Source organism: Heteronotia binoei, chromosome 5 (assembly GCF_032191835.1).
Source record: "Heteronotia binoei isolate CCM8104 ecotype False Entrance Well chromosome 5, APGP_CSIRO_Hbin_v1, whole genome shotgun sequence".
Lineage (NCBI taxonomy): Eukaryota > Metazoa > Chordata > Lepidosauria > Squamata > Gekkonidae > Heteronotia > Heteronotia binoei.
In genome coordinates this window covers 57,317,006-57,338,446 of record NC_083227.1, presented here as the reverse complement: position 1 = coordinate 57,338,446, position 21,441 = coordinate 57,317,006, and the positions used below count along the sequence as shown (strand labels likewise).

At 46.3% G+C, this 21,441-nt stretch overlaps 1 protein-coding gene across 7 annotated transcripts in view; it reads left to right on the top strand.

Annotated features, from left to right (window-relative positions):
- Positions 1–21,441, top strand: part of FRMD4B (FERM domain containing 4B) — a 209,569-nt gene that overhangs the window by 51,835 nt on the left and 136,293 nt on the right. For all 7 annotated transcript variants that reach the window (XM_060239520.1, XM_060239521.1, XM_060239522.1 and 4 more), the window contains one exon: positions 11,737–11,821. In XM_060239520.1, coding sequence (XP_060095503.1) covers positions 11,737–11,821 — 85 coding nt within the window. The remainder of the gene's footprint in view (positions 1–11,736; positions 11,822–21,441) is intronic.

The following is a 21,441-nucleotide window of genomic DNA, read 5'->3' as shown; positions in this document are numbered from 1 at the left end:
TTTTTTATTGCAATTGCATACTGTCTCGACATTTTCAGTGAATTATCTACCATGACTCCAAGATCTCTCTCTTGGTCAGTCTCTGCCAGTTCACAACCCATCAACTTGTATTTGTAGCTGGGATTCTTGGCCCCAATGTGCATTACTTTGCACTTGGCCACATTGAACCTCATCTGCCATGTTGATGCCCACTCACCTAGCCTCAACAGATCCCTTTGGAGTGCCTCACAATCCTCTCTGGTTCTCACCACCCTGAACAATTTAGTGTCATCTGCAAACTTGGCCACTTCACTGCTCACTCCCAACTCCAGATCATTAATGAACAAGTTAAAGAGCATGGGACCCAGTACTGAGCCCTGCGGCACCCCACTGCTTACCGTCCTCCACTGCGAAGACTGCCCATTTATACTCACTCTCTGCTTCCTATTAATTAGCCAGCTTTTGATCCACAAGAGGTCCTGTCCTTTTACTCTATGACTCTTGAGCTTACTAAGGAGCCTTTGATGAGTAACTTTATCAAAAGCTTTCTGGAAGTCAAGGTAAACAACATCTATTGGGTCCCCTTTGTCCACATGTTTGTTCACTCCCTCAAAGAGGTACTGCTATGTATCCCAGACCTGGATAACTCAGGCTAGCCCGATCTCATCAGATCGTGGAAGCTAAGCACATTCAGGACTGGTCAGTATTTGGATGGGAAACCTGCAAGGAATACTCAGTTGTGACATGAAGGGAAGCGATGGCAAACCACCTCTGAATGTCTTTTGTCTTGAAAACCCTACAGGGTTGCATAAGCTGGTTATGACTTCACAGTGCTTCCTACTGTGGCTCAGTGGTAGAGCCTCTGCTTGGCACTTAGATAATACCAGGTTCAATCCCCAGCTCTCTCCAGTTAAAGGAACCATGTCATAGGTGATGTGAAAGAACTCTGCCCAAGACCCTGGAGAGCTGCCTCCAGTCTGAGTAGACAGTACTGACCTTGATGTTCTGACTCAGTATAATGTAGCTTCTTGTGTGTTAATCACCATGCATCCCAACAGGACTATTCTATTAGGCCATTGAGGCATGAACAAAAGAAGAACCTTGTGGCAGCATAAAGATGTATAGCGCTATCATAGCACAGAAATGTCAAAGCCCAAGTCTTTTCACCCCGTGCTTATACTTTTCTTTCCCCTACCTGTTGACTGAGAGATCAGTTTACTAACCTGACGAAGGGGGCTAAAGCACAATCCGGTTGTTACACTGGCTGCCAGTTTGTTTCTGTGCTCAAGTCAAGATGCTGGTATTTGAAGCCCTTCACAACCTAGGACCCTTCACACTGCACTCTCCCTGGCATGAGCCTAGCAGGCATTGTAAGAAGAAGAAATTACCCGCTGTGCAGTTAGTAGATATTGAAATGAGTTGACTGAATTTTTAATTGTTTGAGTAGATGTTTTAATGAACCGTTTTATTAATTAATGTATGATTTTAATTGTTGGATTATATGTTGTAAGCTACCCGGAGCCTGCTTGAGGGGTAGGGTGGGGTAAAAGTCTCAAAAATAAACAGATAAATATCTGCAAGATTGCCTCCAACCTTGTGTGCCTGCAAGGCAGCTGCCATCATCAGACCAGGATTTATTAGCTCTTAACCCACTTACGGCTGTATGAACTGCTGCCACTTAGATCCTGCTGCACCTGTGCTGTGGAATTGGCCTCCGAAGGATGCAAGGAAGGCCCTGAGTGAAGTTTCAGAGGCTCTCCAAAGCAAAGCTCTTTCATTGTTCTTTCAGTAGCCCATGAGTTGTGGCTTACTTCTGTTCTGTCTCTATGTTCTATCACTGTGGTATTGTATTTGTTTTATAATTTATCGAAGCAAATGTGAGTTCCTCTGAACACAGACAGAGCAGGATATCAAGAGATAAATGCATTCATCTTTAAGGTGCCACAAAAATTCTTGTTTGGTAACACTACCAATGACACAAAGCCCTGTAATGACCACTATGCATGTATGGAACCTTCCTCTACTCAAAGAAAAGAAGCAGAAATTGGAACTCTCTGTGGGCTTGCTGGGATTGTATTCATTCTTTTCTTTAGTTTTTAGCATTTACCTGGGGGCACTGGATGAAAGCACCACAGCTGGCAGACTAGATTTGAGATCCAAGCCCTTGAACTTTAAGTGACCTGAATAATTTATGAGTCATCAAGCTGAGTGCCAGCCAGATACATGGCCCACCAGTAGCGCAATAATCTTTTAGGATTTTTTTCCCCGCACTTTTCCTGGGAATGGAGGAACTAGGGTGATGGTTATGGGACTTTTGAGCACCCAGCAGGCCCCCAAACATCAGTGGTGGGCTGAGTTTTCCCTTGATAGGTAACAAGTTGCACAGACCTGTAATAAAGCCGAATGCCGGTTGCAGCTTGGAAGATGTTTTGCTTCCTTCTAGTGAACTACCTCTAACCATTGCTTGGAGGTAGACTGGAAGCTACCTACAGGTGAACCCAGATCAAGCAGCCAAAGAGTGAAATGCAGAGAGTGCACAAGCCATTAGAAAGGCTTTTCTGTTAAATGTAACATCCTTATGCTTTATACTGTCACTTTTTAACATTCCGGCAAATGAAACATTCTTTGGAAAAGCATGAGCCTGCAAAGGTGTCACAGTGGCGTGAATTAGCACAGTAGACTTGTGTGTGTCATGATGTAATTCCAATATATTGTGCAGTTTACATAAGTTAAGTAATGGAAGTCTGACTGGAACAGTGACAGGCAGAGACCGCAAAAGATGACAGCAGGAAATACACTGGTCACCCTCTTCATCATCCTTATCTGTTTGTGGTTTTGACTTGCGTTGCACATTTAGTGGTGATAAGAATGTACAGTGTGTACTTTATTGTAGAAGAAAGAAGATAGGTTGTCTGCAAGAAGTAAACATTTAATAAATTAAGGTTGAAAAACAGGAAAAATAAATACATATACAATATATGATTAGGATTTCCAGTTTCAGTGAATGACAGTATTACCCTGCTTTTAACAGCTGAAGGAATTCTAGCATCATGTACATCTCACCTTCCCACCATAACGTATTGTGTGAAAAGCTAGGCCTTCTGTGATTCCCCCCTCCATGCAACTATGAAAAGTGCTAGAATCCTATCCCATATTGAAACCAGCAAGCCTGGTGGGAAAAGAAGAGCCAAACAATTGCAGATCTAAGTTCTGTAAGCCCTTAAACCAAACTGAATATAATCTGCCTTGAAACTTATTATATATATTTTTTTAAAAAAAAAAATTTTTATTGTTATATATTCCAACACCACTCCACCTCTGTGAGAGTCCCAGGCCATAGATACATTATAATATTCCATAAATTTATAACTATTAACATTTCATCCAAATACAACTCCATCACTCTATTTAAACATCTTGTCCATTCATTTTCTTATTAACCAACCAATCGTCTTAAATTGTTTAAACTTTTCCAAATATCTCACCATCTTCCTAAACCACCCCTCCTCCTGTTCCCTAACCTTTAATCCGTTCATTCTTCGTATCTTCATTGTTAAATACTCCAAAATAATTATAGTATTCATTTTATCCCTCCAATGATTAATTGTCAATTCCTCAGCTTCTTTCCAATTCCTTGCTATCACTTGTCTTGCTGCTACTAACAGCAAGACTTATTATATAGGATTTGCTATATGCAACTTTTTCCCGGTCACACCATTGGCCCATGTAGCCAGTACTGTCTCTTCTAATGGGTAGCAGCTCTGCAGTGCTTATGGCAAAAATCTTTCTCTTCTGTCTTCAGTCCTTTTAAAAATTAAGGGATGGATCTTTCTGCCTTGTCTACCATGGAAATATGTTCCCTTCAAAACTTCGTTCAAGGTGCTGATCTTGATGTTTAATATCCTTCATGATCTGGAAGCTGTATACCTTAGACAGTGCCACCAATCCCTGTAAGAGCCCCCCTCCCCCTGCACCCCAAAGTTATCTCCAAACTATTACTCCTGGGGGACAGAGGACAGTATGAATGTGTGGGAAGGGGGGTTGAAGGTCTGTGTGAGAGGGAAATCAGCAAATGTTTTTCTCCCAGATTTTCATCTCAAGCATATACAACCTAGAATATTCAGCTTAAGGCCCTTCTGAGATCATTGCTTAAGTATTTCAAAATGTGACCCTGCCGCTCTCAATAAAATTCTAGTGTAGAATTCAAATACTGTCATATTTGTATTTTAACCTTCATCCAAGAAACTCAGGAAAATTTACTGGGTTCTCCCTTCCCCATTTTATCCTCATAACAATCCTGTGAGGTAGCTCAGGCTGAGAGAGAGTAACCAGCCCATGGCTGCCAAATGGGCTTCATGGCAGAGTGAGGAATCTTCCAAATTCTGCTACGAAAAGCTAACCACTATAGCAGGGGTGTCAAACATGCAGCCCGAGAGCTGCATCAGGTCCCCAGAAGGCTCCTATCAGACCCCTGAGCAACTGGCTCTTGTCTGCTTCCTTCTCCCACTCTCTTGCTTCCTTCTGCATCTCAGCTTGCTTTGCAAGGCTTGCTCAATTGCACAGCAGAGCTACAGAGCAAAACCTTGATTTTCTCCATTGGTTGAGGCGCCTCCCCCTCCTGGTCTTCGTGGTGGGGGGGAGGAAGAGCCAGAGCTGCTTTTGCCCAGTTCCATGGATCCCATGGAAGAAATACAAAGCAAGCACCTTTAAAACCAACAAGTGCTAATGTTTTAAGCACTTTTTAAGGTTTTTTTAAAAAAAACGTTAGTCATGTTTGTCTGTCCTTTAAAAAGTTTATATGTCTGCTACCTAATCTTAAATAGGTACACACATGGCCTGGCCTGACACAGCCTGACCCTGCCCAACAAGGTCTCATTTATGTCAGATCCAGCCCTCATAACAAATGGGTTTGACACCTCTGCACTATAGAACACAGTTGTTTTCATATTTAAGTTCCTGCTGTAAATTCTTTGCTGGGTAGGCAGAATTTAAGGTTTCACCCATTCAGGATGGGGCTGCACGCTCCCCCCCCCCCCGCCCAGTAAGAAACAGGACTGTAGTTTGGGGATGCTCTTGGAGCTGGGCCTGTTGCTGCATAAACAAATGGCAGCTGTGGTCAGGTATGCCTTTTAGTAGCACTGGCTGGTTAGTCAGCTGTGGCATTTCCTGGGCAGAAAAGTTTTGGCCACTGTGGTACATGTCCTGGTTACATCTAGATTAGATTACTGCAATGTGCTCTCCATCGGGCTGCCCTTGAAAAGTGCTTGGAAACATCAATTAGTACAGAATGGTACAGCCAGGATGTTGACTGGCATAGGTCATATGGACCATATCACTGCAGTCTTGGCCCATCTATGTTGGCTTCCAGTTTCCTGGCATAATTAAAGGTGCTGGTCTTAACTTTCACAGCTCTGTATGGTTTAGGACCAGTCTATCTGAAAGACCACTCTCATGTACCTGTCCTGACCAATACAGTCACTTTTGGACCTCTGCTTTGGATGCCTCTGCCTTCTGAGATTAGGTAGGTGGCAACACAGGAAACGGCCTTCTTGGTCATGGCACCAAAGCTCTGGAACTCTCTGCCCAAGGATATCCATCCGTTCATCTTACATTGCCATCTTCCAGCAGCAGGAAGAACTCTCTGGAACTCTCTGCCCAAGGATATCCATCCGTTCATCTTACATTGCCATCTTCCCCCCCCCCACTGCGCATGCTCGCCAGGACGGGAGCGGACATCCCGCCAGTTCTCTTCTGACCACCGCGCTGATCGGTTGATCTTTTCGCTACGGTCGGTGAACTTCGTTGGATTTTGTCTAAAATTGTTAGTATAGTTAGTGTTTAGCTGTTAGTAGTTATAGTTAGTTAGTTAGTGTTAGTTTTGTCTGTCCGGAGCGTGGGGTGAGTTTTTCCCGCCCTTCGGGGCGTCCCCCCCCCCGCGCTCTCGGGCCTTCCACCCGTTTTTCCTAACCCTCGCATGGAAAGGTGGTGGGGTTTCTTCCGTCGCTGTTCGAGGTGCGGAAGCAAGATCGCGCCGCCGGACGGCCATTCGCTGTGCTTGCTGTGCCTGGGAGAGCAGCACAAGCCGGACTCTTGTGTCCATTGCGCCAAGTTCTCAAAGCAGACAAAAAAGAACAGGGTGGCGCGGCTGGCGGCAGTGCTTATGGAGAAGGCACTATTACCACGTGCGCTCTCCACCGATCGAGGGCAACCTTCGGCTGAACTGTCGACACCGAAATTGGTCGACGCCGAAAAAGGTCCCTCCGACGCCGATCGCCCCCGCAAGCGCTCGGGCTCGGCAGCTGCATCTGAGTCCTCGGTGCCGGCAAAGAAGCACAAGGAGGACAAGGGGTCGCATGCGGAGAAGGCGAAGAAGCAGAAGAAGGCCGATAAGCCGAAGCATAAGTCCGCTTCGCAATCCTCACCTGCATCGTTATCTGAACCTTCGACGCCGGTCGTCCCGCCTCTGAAGCTATTCGCCTCACTTGTTCGTCTATCGAGCCCGCCGCCGCTTACCTCGATGTCGACTCAGCTCGTCATCTCCGACTCTGACTCCGAGATCGATTCAGCACAACATGTCAGTATCGATAGAAGCCCATCGGGTCGGCTTACGCCAGGGCAAGGGACCCCGCGTTCTCGTAGCCCTGCTCGGGATCGATGTCGGGACTCGCACTGGGATCGGTCGTCGAGCAGCCACTCTCCTCACTACCAGAAGAGGGCTCCTTTTCCTCATCAGCCAGTGTCGCAGATTCCTTGGGATCAGCGGCAATGGCAGTACCTCTGTGGTGCCTACCCGATGCAACCACCGTTTCCCTGGTTGCCACCGTGACAGATGGACTGGAATCAGGCTTCTGAGACCTCCTATTGGTCCCGGATGTTGTGTAGGACCCCTCTACGTGCGCCTTCCGCCACGGTATCGAAGCCGCCCGAGGTCGAGCGTCCGGATCGGCGTCGGGAGCCAGAGCGGCGTGCCTCCCCGGAGAAGCCAAAGACGACACCGACGGTTCGGACGTCACTGCCTCGGTGTCAGCCGTCTGAGCAGTCGGAATTGCCTGAAGTATCCCCCAGGTCCTTGAGGGAGTCGTCGCCTGAAGAGCAAGGGGCCTCCTCTACGGGTGAACCATCTCCACCGACAAAGACCACGGAGGATCATCCCATCTCCCCGTCCGAAAACCTCAAGTCCTATGGGGACCTGATTAAAAGGATGGTGCAGGCGCTGTCTTTACCAACTGTTCAGCCGCAGCCTGTGGTCACGGACAGTGTCTTTGATATCGTCCAAAGAGACACTTCGACGGCGGTTGCCCTGCCCATCACCAATGTGATGCTTCACACGGCAAAGTCGTCCTGGGACAAGCCTGCGTCCACGCCGGTGTCATCACGCCGACTGGACCACATGTACCGTCTGCAGGAAAACACCGCGGAGTTTCTATATACGCACCCTAAGCCTAACTCAGTTGTAGTATCGTCCTCGTCCAAGGCGAAGAAAATGCATTCAACTCCCCCTGATAAGGAAGGTCAGAAGCTGGACGCTATGGGGCGCCGATTGTACTCCACTGGGTTGCTTGGGGTGAAAATTGCGAACTACTCTGCATGTATGGGCAGGTATCAATATACTTTGTGGGACCAGATCTCGCCCATCCTGAATACTCTGCCAGAACAGAGCAGATCGGTTCTCAAGAAGTTGCAGAAGAAGGGGATGGCCCTTGCGAATCAGCAGCTGAATTCTGCAAAGCATTCAGGTGATGCTTGTGCCAAGACTCTCACTATGGCCATATCTTTACGCAGACACTCCTGACTACGCTCCACCGCCCTGCAACCCGATACGCAGGCGTATATTGAAGATCTCCCATTCGATGGCACGGGTCTCTTTAGTGCGACCACAGACTCGGTCCTTCAGGAGATGGACAAGAGTATAAAGAATCTAGAAACCTGGGGGTCTCCACCTCTCGTCCTCAGGTGAAGCGGCAGTGGCCGCGACAGTGGCAAAAGAAGCCTTATGCCAAGTCTCCTGAGTGGCAGTGGCGCCCGAAGTCAGCAACCACCTTTTCAAGGTCGCAGTACCAGCCCAAGCAGAAGTACTCGCTGTCCTCTGCTCAGGCTTCTAGGCAGAAAGGGGCAAAGCAGCAAAAACAGGGCCTTTGACTCCCCTCCACCTACTCGTCCCCATGGGGACACGGACTCTATTCACCTATCCCGTTTCCTCCCAGCCTGGTCCTGTATCACCTCAGACCAGTGGGTCTTATCTGTGATCCAATGGGTGTACGAGATAGAGTTTCTCCAGCATCCTCCTACCCCGACGTTCGCCTACACTGCACCCTCCCCTCCTCTTCAGGAAGAGGTTCAGTCCCTCCTCCTAAAGCAGGCCATCGAGGAGGTCCCAAAGGATCAACGCGGCCATGGGTTCTACTCCCGTTATTTTGCTGTCCCGAAGAAGGACGGAGGCCTGCGCCCGATTATGGACCTTCGGGGTCTCAACGAGTTCATCCGCTTCAACAAATTTCGAATGACCTCCCTGCCATGCATTCTCCCGCTGCTGGATCACGGGGAATGGATGGCCACTTTAGACCTGAAAGATGCTTACTTTCATGTTTCCATTCACCCCCGGCACCACAAGTTCCTGCGCTTTACGATCGGCAACGCCCACTTCCAGTACAAGGCCTTGCCCTTTGGTCTGTCGACAACCCCGAGAGTGTTTACAAAAACGATGGTCGTCATCGCCGCCCACCTAAGGCTCCAAGGGATCTCCCTATTCCCGTACATAGACGACTGGCTGATAGTGGCGGGGTCAAGGAAGACTCTGCTTCAGCACATCGACATCACTCTCACTCTGTTGTCAGACCTGGGGCTCCAGGTCAACTGGAAGAAGTCGCACCTCCAACCATCGCAGAGAGTGCAGTTCATCGGCGCGGTGCTGGACACTGTAGCATGCAAGGCATTCCTCCCAGTGGATTGAGCGGAGGCCATTGTTCAGGCAGTTCGCTCCCTACATCGCAATCCGTCAGTTCCTGCGCACCGGATTCAGCGCCTGCTGGGGCTCATGGCAGCCACCACTTCGGTCGTGCCAAATGCGAGGCTTCGCATGCGACCGCTCCAGCTGTGGTTCCTCCAGGAGTTCCGCTGCAATCTCGACTCTCCGAATCGGTGCCTGACTGTTCCTCCAGAAGTGTTGGCGGATCTCGAATGGTGGGGACAGGACCGCAACTTGACGGAAGGGGCGCCCTTCCACAGACCACAGCCGTCCGTGACGATCACGACAGATGCGTCCCTTTGGGGATGGGGCTCGCATGCGCTGGGCCTGTGTGTCGGGGATCGGTGGCCGGCCCATCAGGCTCTTCGGCACATCAACTACTTGGAACTGTTGGCCATTTTTCACGCTGTCCAGTCATTCCAGACGCTCATCAGGGTTCAAGCGGTGGCAGTCCTCACGGACAATACGACAGCCATGGCCTACATAAATCATCAAGGGGGAACAGTGTCTCGCAGACTCTGCCGGCTGGCAATGACGATTTGGGAAGCGTGTATAGCCCTAGGGATATCGCTGCTTGCAACCCACCTTCCAGGAGTTCAGAACACCCAGGCAGACTTTCTCAGCAGGGGGGGAGCATCGCTCCACGAATGGGAGCTCAACTGGACGTTCCTAGAACCCATGTTTCGCCTGTGGGGAGCGCCCACGCTGGACGTCTTTGTGACTCGGGACAACAGAAAATGCGAGTCGTTCTGCACCAGGGGCGGTGTGGATCCGATGTCCCTCGGGGATGGGCTCCTGATCCCGTGGACGCACCACCAAGTGTATCTCTTTCCCACCTTGCCACTGATCACCAGGGTGGTGCAGAAGCTCCTGAGGGAGAAGCCGGTAGGCATCTTGGTGACGCCATGGTGGCCGAGGCAGCAATGGTTCTCGGTGGTGTTGCGTCTTGCCCGCAGGACATTCCGCCACTTCCCGCAGGTTCCGGATCTGCTGCTGTCGCACCAGGGGCGGGTGGTGCACCACGATGTGCCCCACCTGAAGTTAACGGCCTGGCATCTGGACGCTCGCAGTTATCGAAGAGAGCTCGGTTCGTGATTTTGAGCAGCAGGAAGCCTTCGACCCGACGCTCGTACGCCTACAAGTGGTCGAAGTTTGTTCAGTTCTCTACGAGCAGAGGGCTGGAGCCGCGGGCGGCGGGTCTCTCTGCAGTTTTTGATTTCTTGCTGTCCCTGTTGGACCGTGATCTGGCGGCCTCCTCGGTGAGGGTGTACCTGGCGGCCATCTCGAGTGAGCACGTGCAGATTGATGGGCATTCGGTCTTCGCCCATCCGGAGACTAAGAGGTTTCTCAAGGGAGTCGCTCGTCTGTATCCATCGGTGTGGGTACCTGCGCCGTCCTGGGACTCGCCCTTGGTACTCAAGGCGCTTATGGGAAAGCCGTTTGAGCCTATGGCTACCTGTTCGCACCAGCTGTTGGCGTGGAAGACAGCGTTCCTGGTTGCAGTCACGTCGGCGAGGCGAGTGGGCGAGCTGATGGCGCTGAGGTGTGACAAGCCTTACCTTTGCTTCTCTCCTGAGGGGGTGGTGCTCCACCCTGACATCACGTTCCTACCCAAGGTGGTCTCCGCGTTTCACTTGAATGCCGAGATCTTCTTACCCGTGTTCTTCCCGAGTCCTTCGACGGAGGTCGAAAGGCGACTACACGCCCTCGATGTGAAACGAGCATTGGCATTCTACCTACACCGAACGAAGCCGTTCAGACGGGATTCCCGGCTCTTCGTGTCTCATGTGGCTCCTTCTTTGGGTTGGAGGATCTCTTCCCAGAGATTATCTAAATGGATTACTGGCACTATTAGACTGTGCTATCTTCTCCGTAAGACGCCGCTTCCTGGGCCAGTGCGGGCCCACTCTACGTGAGCAGTGGCAACCTCGGCAGCGTTCATGAAAGGTGTTCCGCTGCAGGACATTTGCAAGGCTGCCACCTGGGCGTCGGCGCATACCTTTGTGTCGCACTATGCGCTTAATATGAGGCGGCGTCAGGACTCGGCGGTGAGCCGTGCTGTACTACAGTCTGTCTCTTGCTGATGGACTGTTGCGCCCTCCTCCAGGTATGTCCTTTGCTTGCTAGTCTCCCATTGGTGTGATGCACAGAGACCACGAAGAAGATAAACAGGTTTCGTACCTGTAACTGATGATCTTCGAGTGGTCATCTGTGCAGTCACACTACCCGCCCTCCTTCCCCTCCGCTGCCGGTCCATCGTGTGTGGGTTAATGCAGCGGTCAGAAGGAACTGGCGGGATGTCCACTTCCGTCCTGGCGAGCATGCACAGTGGGGGGGTCTGCGCATGCGCGCTGGGACAGAGGCGCGGAAATCCGCAGCTTTTGAAGTTTACTGATCAGGGTCGGCGCCTCTCCCCATTGGTGTGACTGCACAGATGACCACTCGAAGATCATCAGTTACAGGTAGGAAACCTGTTTTTTTAAACTGTTAGCCACCTTTGTGGCTCTTTATAAGCGCAGGAAGGTGGGATGTAAATTTTGTAAATAAATAAATAAATATTCTGACAACACAATAACCATATCTTTTTGATTATATTATTCATGTGTATTTCCTGAAAAGTCCTTTTTGAGTTCTGTCTGGATAATCATAGCTATTCTGTTAGGCATCATCCTTTCATGGTTCTGTCTAATCCCGTTGATCTATTAGGCTGAAACACAATCTTGCAGTTACTGCTAGTTTACAGTGGGAACTACTGTAAGAAACCAATAGTCTCATTTCCTTCTTTCTTTCAGATTTTACATTGAGAGTATTTCCTTTCTGAAAGACAAAACGACAGTAGAGCTCTTCTTCTTGAATGCCAAGTCTTGTGTGCAAAAGGTAATATGCTTGCTCTTTTTGTATAATGGTCTGTTATTTGGTCATACATATATACAGGGCTTTTTTTTGTAGCAAGAACTCCTTTGCACATTAGGCCACACACTCCTGATGTAACCAATCCTCCAAGAGCTTAAAGGGCTCTTAGCACAGGGCCTACTGTAAGCTCTTTGAGGAGTGGCTACATCAGGGGTATGCAGCCTAATATGCAAAGGAGTTCCTGCTACAAAAAAGCCCTGCATATATATGCTTATTTCAGCCACTTGCCTTCACTCCTGCTCCTGGCTTGCCGGGAGCCAGCTCAAAAAGGCAGCACTTTGAAAGTGGTGCCTTTTTGCTGGGGTGTCTCCAAGGTTTCTCACCAGCCATATGGAAGGCCGGGAAGCACTCAGAGAGCTCCTGGGGAGCCGCAGATGGGATGCATGAGCATTCCAGACATTCCCTGGGTGCCTATGGCCCACCCCTTTTCCGAGTGCCATCCAGAAGCTCCAGAGTGCTCTATTTCTGGCCGGCTCTCTTTGGGGCGGCTTCAAGCCGGCCTGAACCACAGCTCTCTGCTATCAGCTTAAGTGTTGTTTGTAACTGAAGTAGCAGAAGTGCTTCACAATTTCTGTAAATAAGAAGTACCCATATCTATGAGTTTCTATCCTCAGAGCGTATCATGGGCAGAAAGTCTTCCACCTAAGGAATGCAACTTTCCTGCTCCCTTCTCTGGCTGCAGCCCCAAATGCCATCTGATGTGCTGCTCTTGGGGGACAAAGCAACCCAAGTATCATTATTTTGTGGGTCCTTAGCAATGCAGCAGAGAAGAAGGCAAGAAAAAAATGCACTTCCTGTATATAACTCATTTTGCTCATGGAACCATTCCTCTGGATCCAAGCCATGATCTGCCATAGACTGTGTGGGAAGAAGTAATGGATATCAACAAATATTTAAAAAGGCAATATGGCCTAAGGACAACACATACTTTCTGTTAATTAAATACTGATTAAAATATATTTGCATTGTGAGGATAGCATTCTGCCATAACTGATATTCTTTGCTTATATGTTATAAAATGGATTGGCTCCACTGTGGGGCTTAAATAGCTGTAAAGGAAATATAAGATGTTAAAAAAAAGTATATAAGAGATGTGAGAACTATCATAAAAGGACTATCATAAAAACCATTCTCTGTTGACCAGAGAGTTAATGCCAAATGACATGAGGAAAAATAGCTGCTGTTTTCTTTCTCTGATCCCACAGAGGTTGGGGGAAGGATGAGGAAAAGCAGCAACAGCTGGACAAGACAGGGCAAGGTATAAATGCAGGTACAGGTGTAGCTCTGTTAAAAAAAGAGGCACAGGGCTATAAAAGGTAGAAACAGTTAGGTGAATTCCATTGTTGCCTGTTCGGGCAATGAGAGGAAATCCAGCTGGTATATAAAAAAGAGGTTCCTGACAGTACAGATCTATATCTCTGTCACTAGGGAAATGAAGCTGCTTTCTGTTGGCTGAATACCCATATTTCTCTTTTGTGGCACAGGGAGAAGAGAACTGATGCCTGCTTCTTTAGACCTAGAGATCAGGCCATAGGATAGCCACTGCCAGTCTGAGAAGACAATACTGACTTTGATGGACCAAAGGTCTGATTCAGTATAAGGCAGCTTCACATGTTCATAATAGCAGAAACAGGGTGCATCCATGCAAATCTGATTTAGAAGACACAAAGGAGGGAGTGTTTCAAGTAGGGATGGGCACGAACCAAACCATGAAGCAAAATGGAAACATGGGCTTTTATTAGAGTATTTATTTATGTAGATTTCTATGCCACCTCTCCAGAAAGCCTGCTTGATACAGCTTACAAAGTAAACCAAAAGTATTTTTTTTAAATCACTCTAAATAGCTAGCTCCTAATTTACAGCTCTATAGGATCCTCAGTGTGCAACAGGACTGATGCACAAGAAAGCTCTTAGGTACTAGCGCCATATGGTAAAGGCTGCCTGTATACATGAGCTGCCGGATACAAAGAATTACATTATCTGGTTTCTGTTGACACATGCATACCCCAGTCTTTTCCCTACATTACTTGGCCTGTACTCCTGTCCACAGTGGAAGCTTCTGGTAGCCTTCAGCTATTTGGAAAGATGCACAGAGATTCACAATTAACACATTTTACCCCTTGCCAAAGGGAAATGTGCCAGTCAGCCACAGGAGAGTGCTATTTTAGGGCTCAAGAATAAATGCTTCAAATGGCAAACCAGACCAAGCAAACAACTAGTTGACTGCAAGTATTGCTTGCACTGTTTTTATTTTGCTCTCACAGTTGCTTTTACAAGCATGGAATCTTTTCTCAGAATGTTACAAATCACACATAATGCATTTAAAACAGAGAGCAGATAAGGGGGCTTTTTAGTAGAGAAGCATTGTAGAGGAGATCTGCAACTTGGGAACAAATGTAAGGGTGTAGAGTAGGGATGGGCATGAACCAGGAAACATGGTGGTTCGTTTTGTTTCATGATTCATTGGATTTCTGACCCAGTTCATGGTTCATTTGGTTCATTTCATGTAAAACTCACTGGGAGTCTTCATTAGCAGGCTCTCCTCCACTCACCTTCAAAGTTTGGCAAAGACTGAATTTGGATTGTCCGCCCCTCCCCCCAAAAGGTGTCCCCAGGAAAGCTCAGCTTCAGGTCTCACAACTAACTCTTCATGCTGCAGAATGCAAGCTCTATGATTGGCTCCTGGAGCTGCCAGTAAAGCTATGGACTACTTCTATAGGTGTTTCCTGAAGCCTACCCCCAGCATTGTCTAGGAACTGATTGAATCAGCAGCAGGCTGTCTGAAAAAAATGAACCAGACAAAGCACCATGTTCTGAACTGGTTCGGATTGAACCACAAATTGGCTTATTTATGCACAAATCATGATTCATGGTTCGGTTCGTGCCCATGCCTAGTGTAGAGACAATGGGCTGAAAAGGGTGTAACTTTGCTTAGCGTTGCACTGCCAATCTAACACTTTATGAAATTTACATTTATAAACTTTACCATAATATGTATTGGAACTAAAAACTGAGTGGGATGGGTAGTTTTGGGGGGACAAGGAAAAGATTAAGCACCCCTTTTCTGCTTGACTACTACAAAACTGGTCACAATATTTGGCTAGCCCTTTAAACTGTAAGAATGTTTCCATTGAATTTAGGAGGTCAAGGGAAACAAAAGCTTTCCCTTTCAACAAAAACTTAATGGCACTTTGTCAGAATCTCAGGATCTGCTGAACTAAATTCAGTAAAAAAAAAATATTTCAGAGTTACCTGTGTTCTTTCATTTAAGCATCTTGATTCTCATAAGCATAGTTTCTGGGAGTGTTGGAGCTGTTTAACCAGGCATAAAAGTTTCTAATGAAACAGTATAAAAAAAAATCTTTCTGCATTAGTCACAGGTGTAAATCTAGAACAAGGTAGGTATGAAAGTGCTGTTGGATTACCCAAACAGCTGGGTGTAGCTGTCCATGTGGGTGTGCAAATGAATGTGTACATATTTATATATGCAGAAGGAAAGAGAAAACGCTCAAAATATAAACACTGCTGCTGTCACCTAGCCCAGTTTTATGGCACTTAAATTATTGCTGCTGTTCACGTAACACATTTCGAGTTCAACTGGCTAATGAATGACAGTGATGTACAGATGTGGAATTATATAGGTTATACTTCGTCAGCAATTTATTTAAAGACTCCAAGGGTGTTATGAGCAGTTTTCAGTGAGAACAACTTTTTTTCCCCTCATTTGCTAGGTGTGTTTTTTAATTGGTATCAGGGTAGAGGGTGCCAGGTGATGGTTTCTTGCTGAGCCTGCCTGTCAGCTCAAGAGAAAAATAGCTGTCCCTAGAACTCGGAAGCAATGAGAAGGCTATTTAGTGGTTTAGCAAAGCAATCAAGCATCCAGTGAAGATATTAGGCAGTAGATTTGAATTAGACAAAAGGAAGGAGTTCTTCACTCATAGAGTAATTAACTTCTGGAACCCACTATCATAGCATGTAGTGACGGTCAGTAGTTTCACTGGTTTCAACAGGGATTGTAATAATTCAGGGATGAACAGTCCATCAGTGAATACTAGTCACAGTAAATGGAATCTCCATGTTCAGATTGCTGGGGGCAGACATTGCTTGGATCCACTGCTGATTTCCATTGACAGAAGGGAGTACATGTTCCTTACCTCTGCTTTCCTGCTGCCAGTGGATCCCGACCAATTGGTAGAATCTTTGTCCTCCATGCCCTGTTGGTTGGTTTTCCAGGCTCACCACTATATGGAACAGGATACTGGACTATATGGACTCTTGGTCTGATCCAACATCACTGCTCTTGTGGTCTAAATTAGAGAGCAGCATCTGAATACCAGGCCATGAATTTGTTGACAGCTTTCTTGTTCAAAGTGGTCAAGGTAAAAATGTCTGGGCCAAGTAGGTTTGTGTCCACAGATCTTTGTAGATCAGTAATTCAAATCTCAAATCAAGACCTATCAACAATTGCATGATTTTTTCTTGCAAAACAGATTTTAAAAGAATTTTATAGAAACCCATTCTTAGAGATTAACTGCTCCCCATGTGATACTTGCTAACTTCTACAGCCATCTAAGGATGGCATTTGCATAGTAAGGATCAAAAAACAGTGACATGGTACTATCTGGTCAGTTTTGATGGCTGCTTCTAAAACCTGTAGTTTATTATCAAAATATTTATACCTTTCCTTTCCTGATGGTTCAAAATGGCTTGGTTCAAATTGTTGTCTATTGGTTATTGCGCTAGAGTAGCACAGATCTGTGTATCTTTTGAGACACAGAGCACAACCCAGCCAGAGGGAGCATTTTGATTCTTATTGATTTTAATGGTAGATTTAAGTATATGCTTAACATCCCTAATGAAATCATTGAGGCTGGGTTCATGCTGGTTGGATTGTACCTATTTTATTTGGGCAGGCATTTCATACACACAAACAAATGTGACATCTAATTGCAGAGGACAATGGTGATGATGATTGGCTGGTGAAATGATATGACCACAGGGTGAAAGTGAACTGATTGCCCAAATGCTTTACCAATTAGGTCTTGAAGAAGAAAATATTGGATTTATATCCCACTCTCCACTCCGAAGAGTCTCAGAGCGGCTCACAATCTCCTTTACCTTCCTCCCCCACAACAGACACCCTGTGAGGTGGGTGGGGCTGGAGAGGGCTCTCACAGCAGCTGCCCTTTCAAGGACAACATCTGCCAGAGCTACAGCTGACCCAAGGCCATTCCAGCAGGTGTAAGTGGAAGAGTGGGGAATCAAACCCGGTTCTCCCAGATAAGAGTCCGCACACTTAATCACTACACCAAACTGGCTCTCCAATTAGGTCTTTACCAATTAGATCTGGTTAGAACTGGAGAATTTATTTTTTCCTTTGCATGTCCAGAGCTCACATCTGCCACTAATTCACCTTTATAATTGCCAGGGCAGTTGTATGTTCAGTTCAGTGCTCAAAAGCCCCTTTGACAAAGCTGCAGGGGTGAGGCACAGAGAGGCAAACTTAGAATCATAGAGTTGGTGACGACGCCAGCAGCAGCTGCACCAGGCAAGTTGAGCAAACAGTTGCTCAGTTGCTGGCTGTGTGGGCAGGCTGCGAGGGCGGCAAGCAGGGGGGAAATAGGGGGAGGAGCCAGCCTGGGGCTCCTAAAGGCATGGGGGCCCATAGGCTAGTGCTTGCTTGGCCTAATTGTTAATCCAGCCCTGGAGGCAGCAGCCTTACTGAGTGGCATTACCTACCTGGATTCAGCTTCACTTGTTTACTTCCAATCACTTGACCACGGTATTCAGGAACTGACTCAGAATAGAGATCATAACATCTGGTGGCTTGTCCAGTATAGTGTATATCTGAATCCAATGTGTTTATGACACCAAATTCCAAAGCTCCAATTTCATCAAGTGGCCCACCTTGATGAAAGTGAATAGGTGAAAGTGGCACTTCCCATGCCAAAACCTCATTATTCCATCTCCACATTGCCTCTAGCATTTTTTTTAATTTGATCCAATAAAAACTATTTTAACCACTTCAGCCCTCTTCCTTGAATCCTATAATCCCATCTCCAGCCATTTAAACAGTATGGCATGATCCTCTGTGTAAAAAACGGCAGATTAATTCAACAGCAACAATAGGGATGCATGCCCCTTATCTAGATGTAAATGGAGATAATCCACTAGCATTACCAAAGCTGAATGTGTCCTGAAACCAGGCCTGAAGACAGTCAAGGGCAGATGTGTGGAATTACCTGCTTGATAATCTTAAGGGTTAAAGGTCTACAGTTAGCTAGTATGTTCTTCTCTAGGGAAGGCTTTTTCAAATGTGGTCCCATCGGTCTCTTCAAGAGGGTGAAGAAAGCCTCTCTTTCAACAAAGTGTTCATGGTTTTTAGTACTTGAAACTTTAACACCTCCTTATAGGGTTTTATCAACCAGGAAGGAACATGGATCTGAACTACAGGTGGTGGATTTTACATCCCTCAGGATTCTGTCAACACCATTGACTGAGCTCAAATAGGAAAGATTTGTGAAACTGACTAGACAGAGTTAGGGACACTCCTTGTGCCATGTTAATTAATGCCTTTAAATATGATAAGAGAAACTAACCACTAATGAATTTACAGCTTACTTGAACCGTGAAACAGAGCGACTTGTATCCTATTAAATATCTTGTACAACTCCCTAAAGCCTATGTGGGCTGGGAATGTGGTGGCCCAAAAGGAAAGATGCTCAGATAGAGGGGTGTGGTACAGAAACCTGGATAGATCGATAGCAATTGTTTAGAATATCTTAATCAATCTGGCAGACTTTTTAATATCCCAGGTGTTCTAAACAACATTTTAATGTTTAACTATTGAAGGAATGCACACCAAGTCCCTACTTTGAGAAAACATTTAAACATATGGTAAATAGTTCTCCAAATAGGGGCCAAAATGGATGACTTATGTGAAGTTCAGTAGGATGACACCAAAGGAATGTCTTGCATGTTTGTCTTCAAGGAGTGGCTGCATTTCTGATGCACTTGTGCCATGCTCCTTGCCACGGGACAATTCCTGTATACAGCGTATTCTGTTTTGTCTGCACATTGAGTACCGCTCCATAAGACGCACCTGAGCATAAGACGCACCTAGTTTTTAGAGCTGTTTGTGTGAATTTAGAGGCATTTGTGTGAATTTTTTGCAGTATTCGCTCCTTAAGACGCACACACTTTTCCCTCCACTTTTTTTTTTTGGGGGGGGGGAGTGAGTCTTATGGTGCAAAAAATACGGTACTTTGTGTCCTAATACATTGTTCCTTTTCTTCTTATATATCTAGATATTGATCTATCCATCTGTTAGATTTCTATTCCACTCTTCCTCCAAGGAACTCCCAGTGTTACATGTCCCTTCCCCACCCACATTTTATCTTTGGCTAAGGACCAAGGTCCTTTATTCAAGGTCACTCAGGGAGTTTCATGTTGAAGTTTAGGTTTGAAGCCAGGCTGGGTGTTCCTGGTCCTAACTCAGAACTGTAACTACTGTGCCACACTGGCTGCATGTTCCACATTATGCAGAGTACTTTGTGAATCTTGCACATCAAGAAATTGTATGGATTTTAAAAATAAAGACCCTATGTTTTCACACTAAGGCAAGACTATGGAACATAGTGCTACATTTATATTTTTGGAATGTTTGGAAGGAGAGGGGGTTGAAGGGCCTTGAGAAAAAGCTTTGGAGAGGATTTTAAAATAAATAATCAAGGGGGAGACAGAACTTAAAAAAATTATCTACAACTTATATGGGGAAAACAGAAGTGGACAGGCATAGATTTTATTTTTTCTAATTAAAGCCGTGATAAAGTGGAACAAGACTGTGGCTGAGGGTGGAAAGATTCAAAAGCACATTTATAATATTTTGAAAAGTTATGATATTGCTTCCTTGGTACCTTATCTGGTGAGATACTAATCTTCATTTCTCACCCCACCCCTGCTGTTTGCAGTATAATTCTAAGAACACTTTCCTGGAAGTAAGCTCAAGTTAAAAGAACAGTTTAGGATTGTTCTCTTGGTCTACTGGTTTCCATTGGCAAGGGTCTTTTGCATGGTGTCTTCCTTCTGGTGACATCATAGATAGCAGCTAACAGCTGGAGTTGGATTCAGAGGACTGTCTGTTTCCTGTCTTCTCTCTTGAGATTTTAAATGGAGACCTGTATAGAAAGCAGAATTGAATTCTATCTATGCAGGCGTTCTGTGGGTTGGGAGATTACTGGAAACTTTGGGGTGCAACCTGGGGAGGATGGGGTTCGAGAAGGGGGAGACCTTCATGGTATAATGCCATAGAGTTCAGTCTTAAAAGCAACAATTTTCTCCCATTGAATTGATCTCTGTAATCTGGAGATTAAGCATAATCTCAGGTGATCCCCAGGTTCTACCTGGAGGTTGGCAACTGTAAGACATTCTGTAATAGTGCAGTAGAATAGGATTTCTAATTCAGGTTGGTGCTTCCCCCACAGTGTACATTGCCTCAGTTAATCCTAGCTGCTAAAAGTCCCTTAACAGGTTGGGATGCTTGTGCTGTAACCAGGACATCAATTACTGTACTAGATGACCTATTTGCTCCATAGCTGTCCAGAAACTCCCTTGCTCCAGGCTAAGTACACCATTGCATACCAAAGTCGGCAGAGGAGCAAATGACTTAATAACACCCTGCTGAATGCAACTACTCTCCCTTTCTTCCCTCTTTCCCTTTCTCCCTTTGAGCTCCATTCAGCTCTCTGAGAAGCACAAGACGGACAGAAACAAACAGCAGAGTCCCTAATAGGATTTAGAAGTTTGTGCCTTCTTGGCGGTTTTAATTTTCACACACACTGGCTTTGGCTACAGGCTTTTATGAGACAAGGGATGTCATTTTTTCATTGTCATGTCTTTCAACGTTGGGCGGGCTCTTACAATAAGCATTGCACAAGGTCTTTCCAATTGAAACCACCACTTCACACACCTATAGGGAAAAAAACTGCCTGCACAGTTCAATTTTGTGTTTGTTTCATTCTCCACCTGACTGGTTTTATTCTAGGCTGTGGTCATAAGGAGACCATAAATAGCACTGTACACACAAACTCTCCTTAAGGCAGACTGAACACTTCTACTGAGCACTTGTAACTAATCTTGTGTTTGTTCTTGCAAACAAATTAGCACCATAGGGGGAACAGGAGGGAGGAAACCCTGACTCTTGTATTGGGTTGGGAAAATGGTATTTGTTCAAGCAAAGTTGCTTGTTACCTTGGTCATTTTATGCCCTCTTGAAACTACAATTTGATATGTCTCCTGGGCTTGTTAGGTGCTACTAATTGGCACATATCTCACAATGTTGTTTCTTGTTGGGTCCTTGGTCTTTGCTAATGATGTACTGTGGGCAGGATTCTGTAGTGGATGCTGCTGCTTGGTGCTGGTGCTGGTGGGTTAAGGTGGGGACAGTGGACCTTCTGGCTTCAGCCTTGTGATTCTAACTGGTAAGGACTTTAACCAATAGCCTTGTACATTGGTACCTGATTTCTTGAACCCATGTGGGTTCATCAGCTCATGCTGATGACATGTTTCAGCACATAAACTCAAAT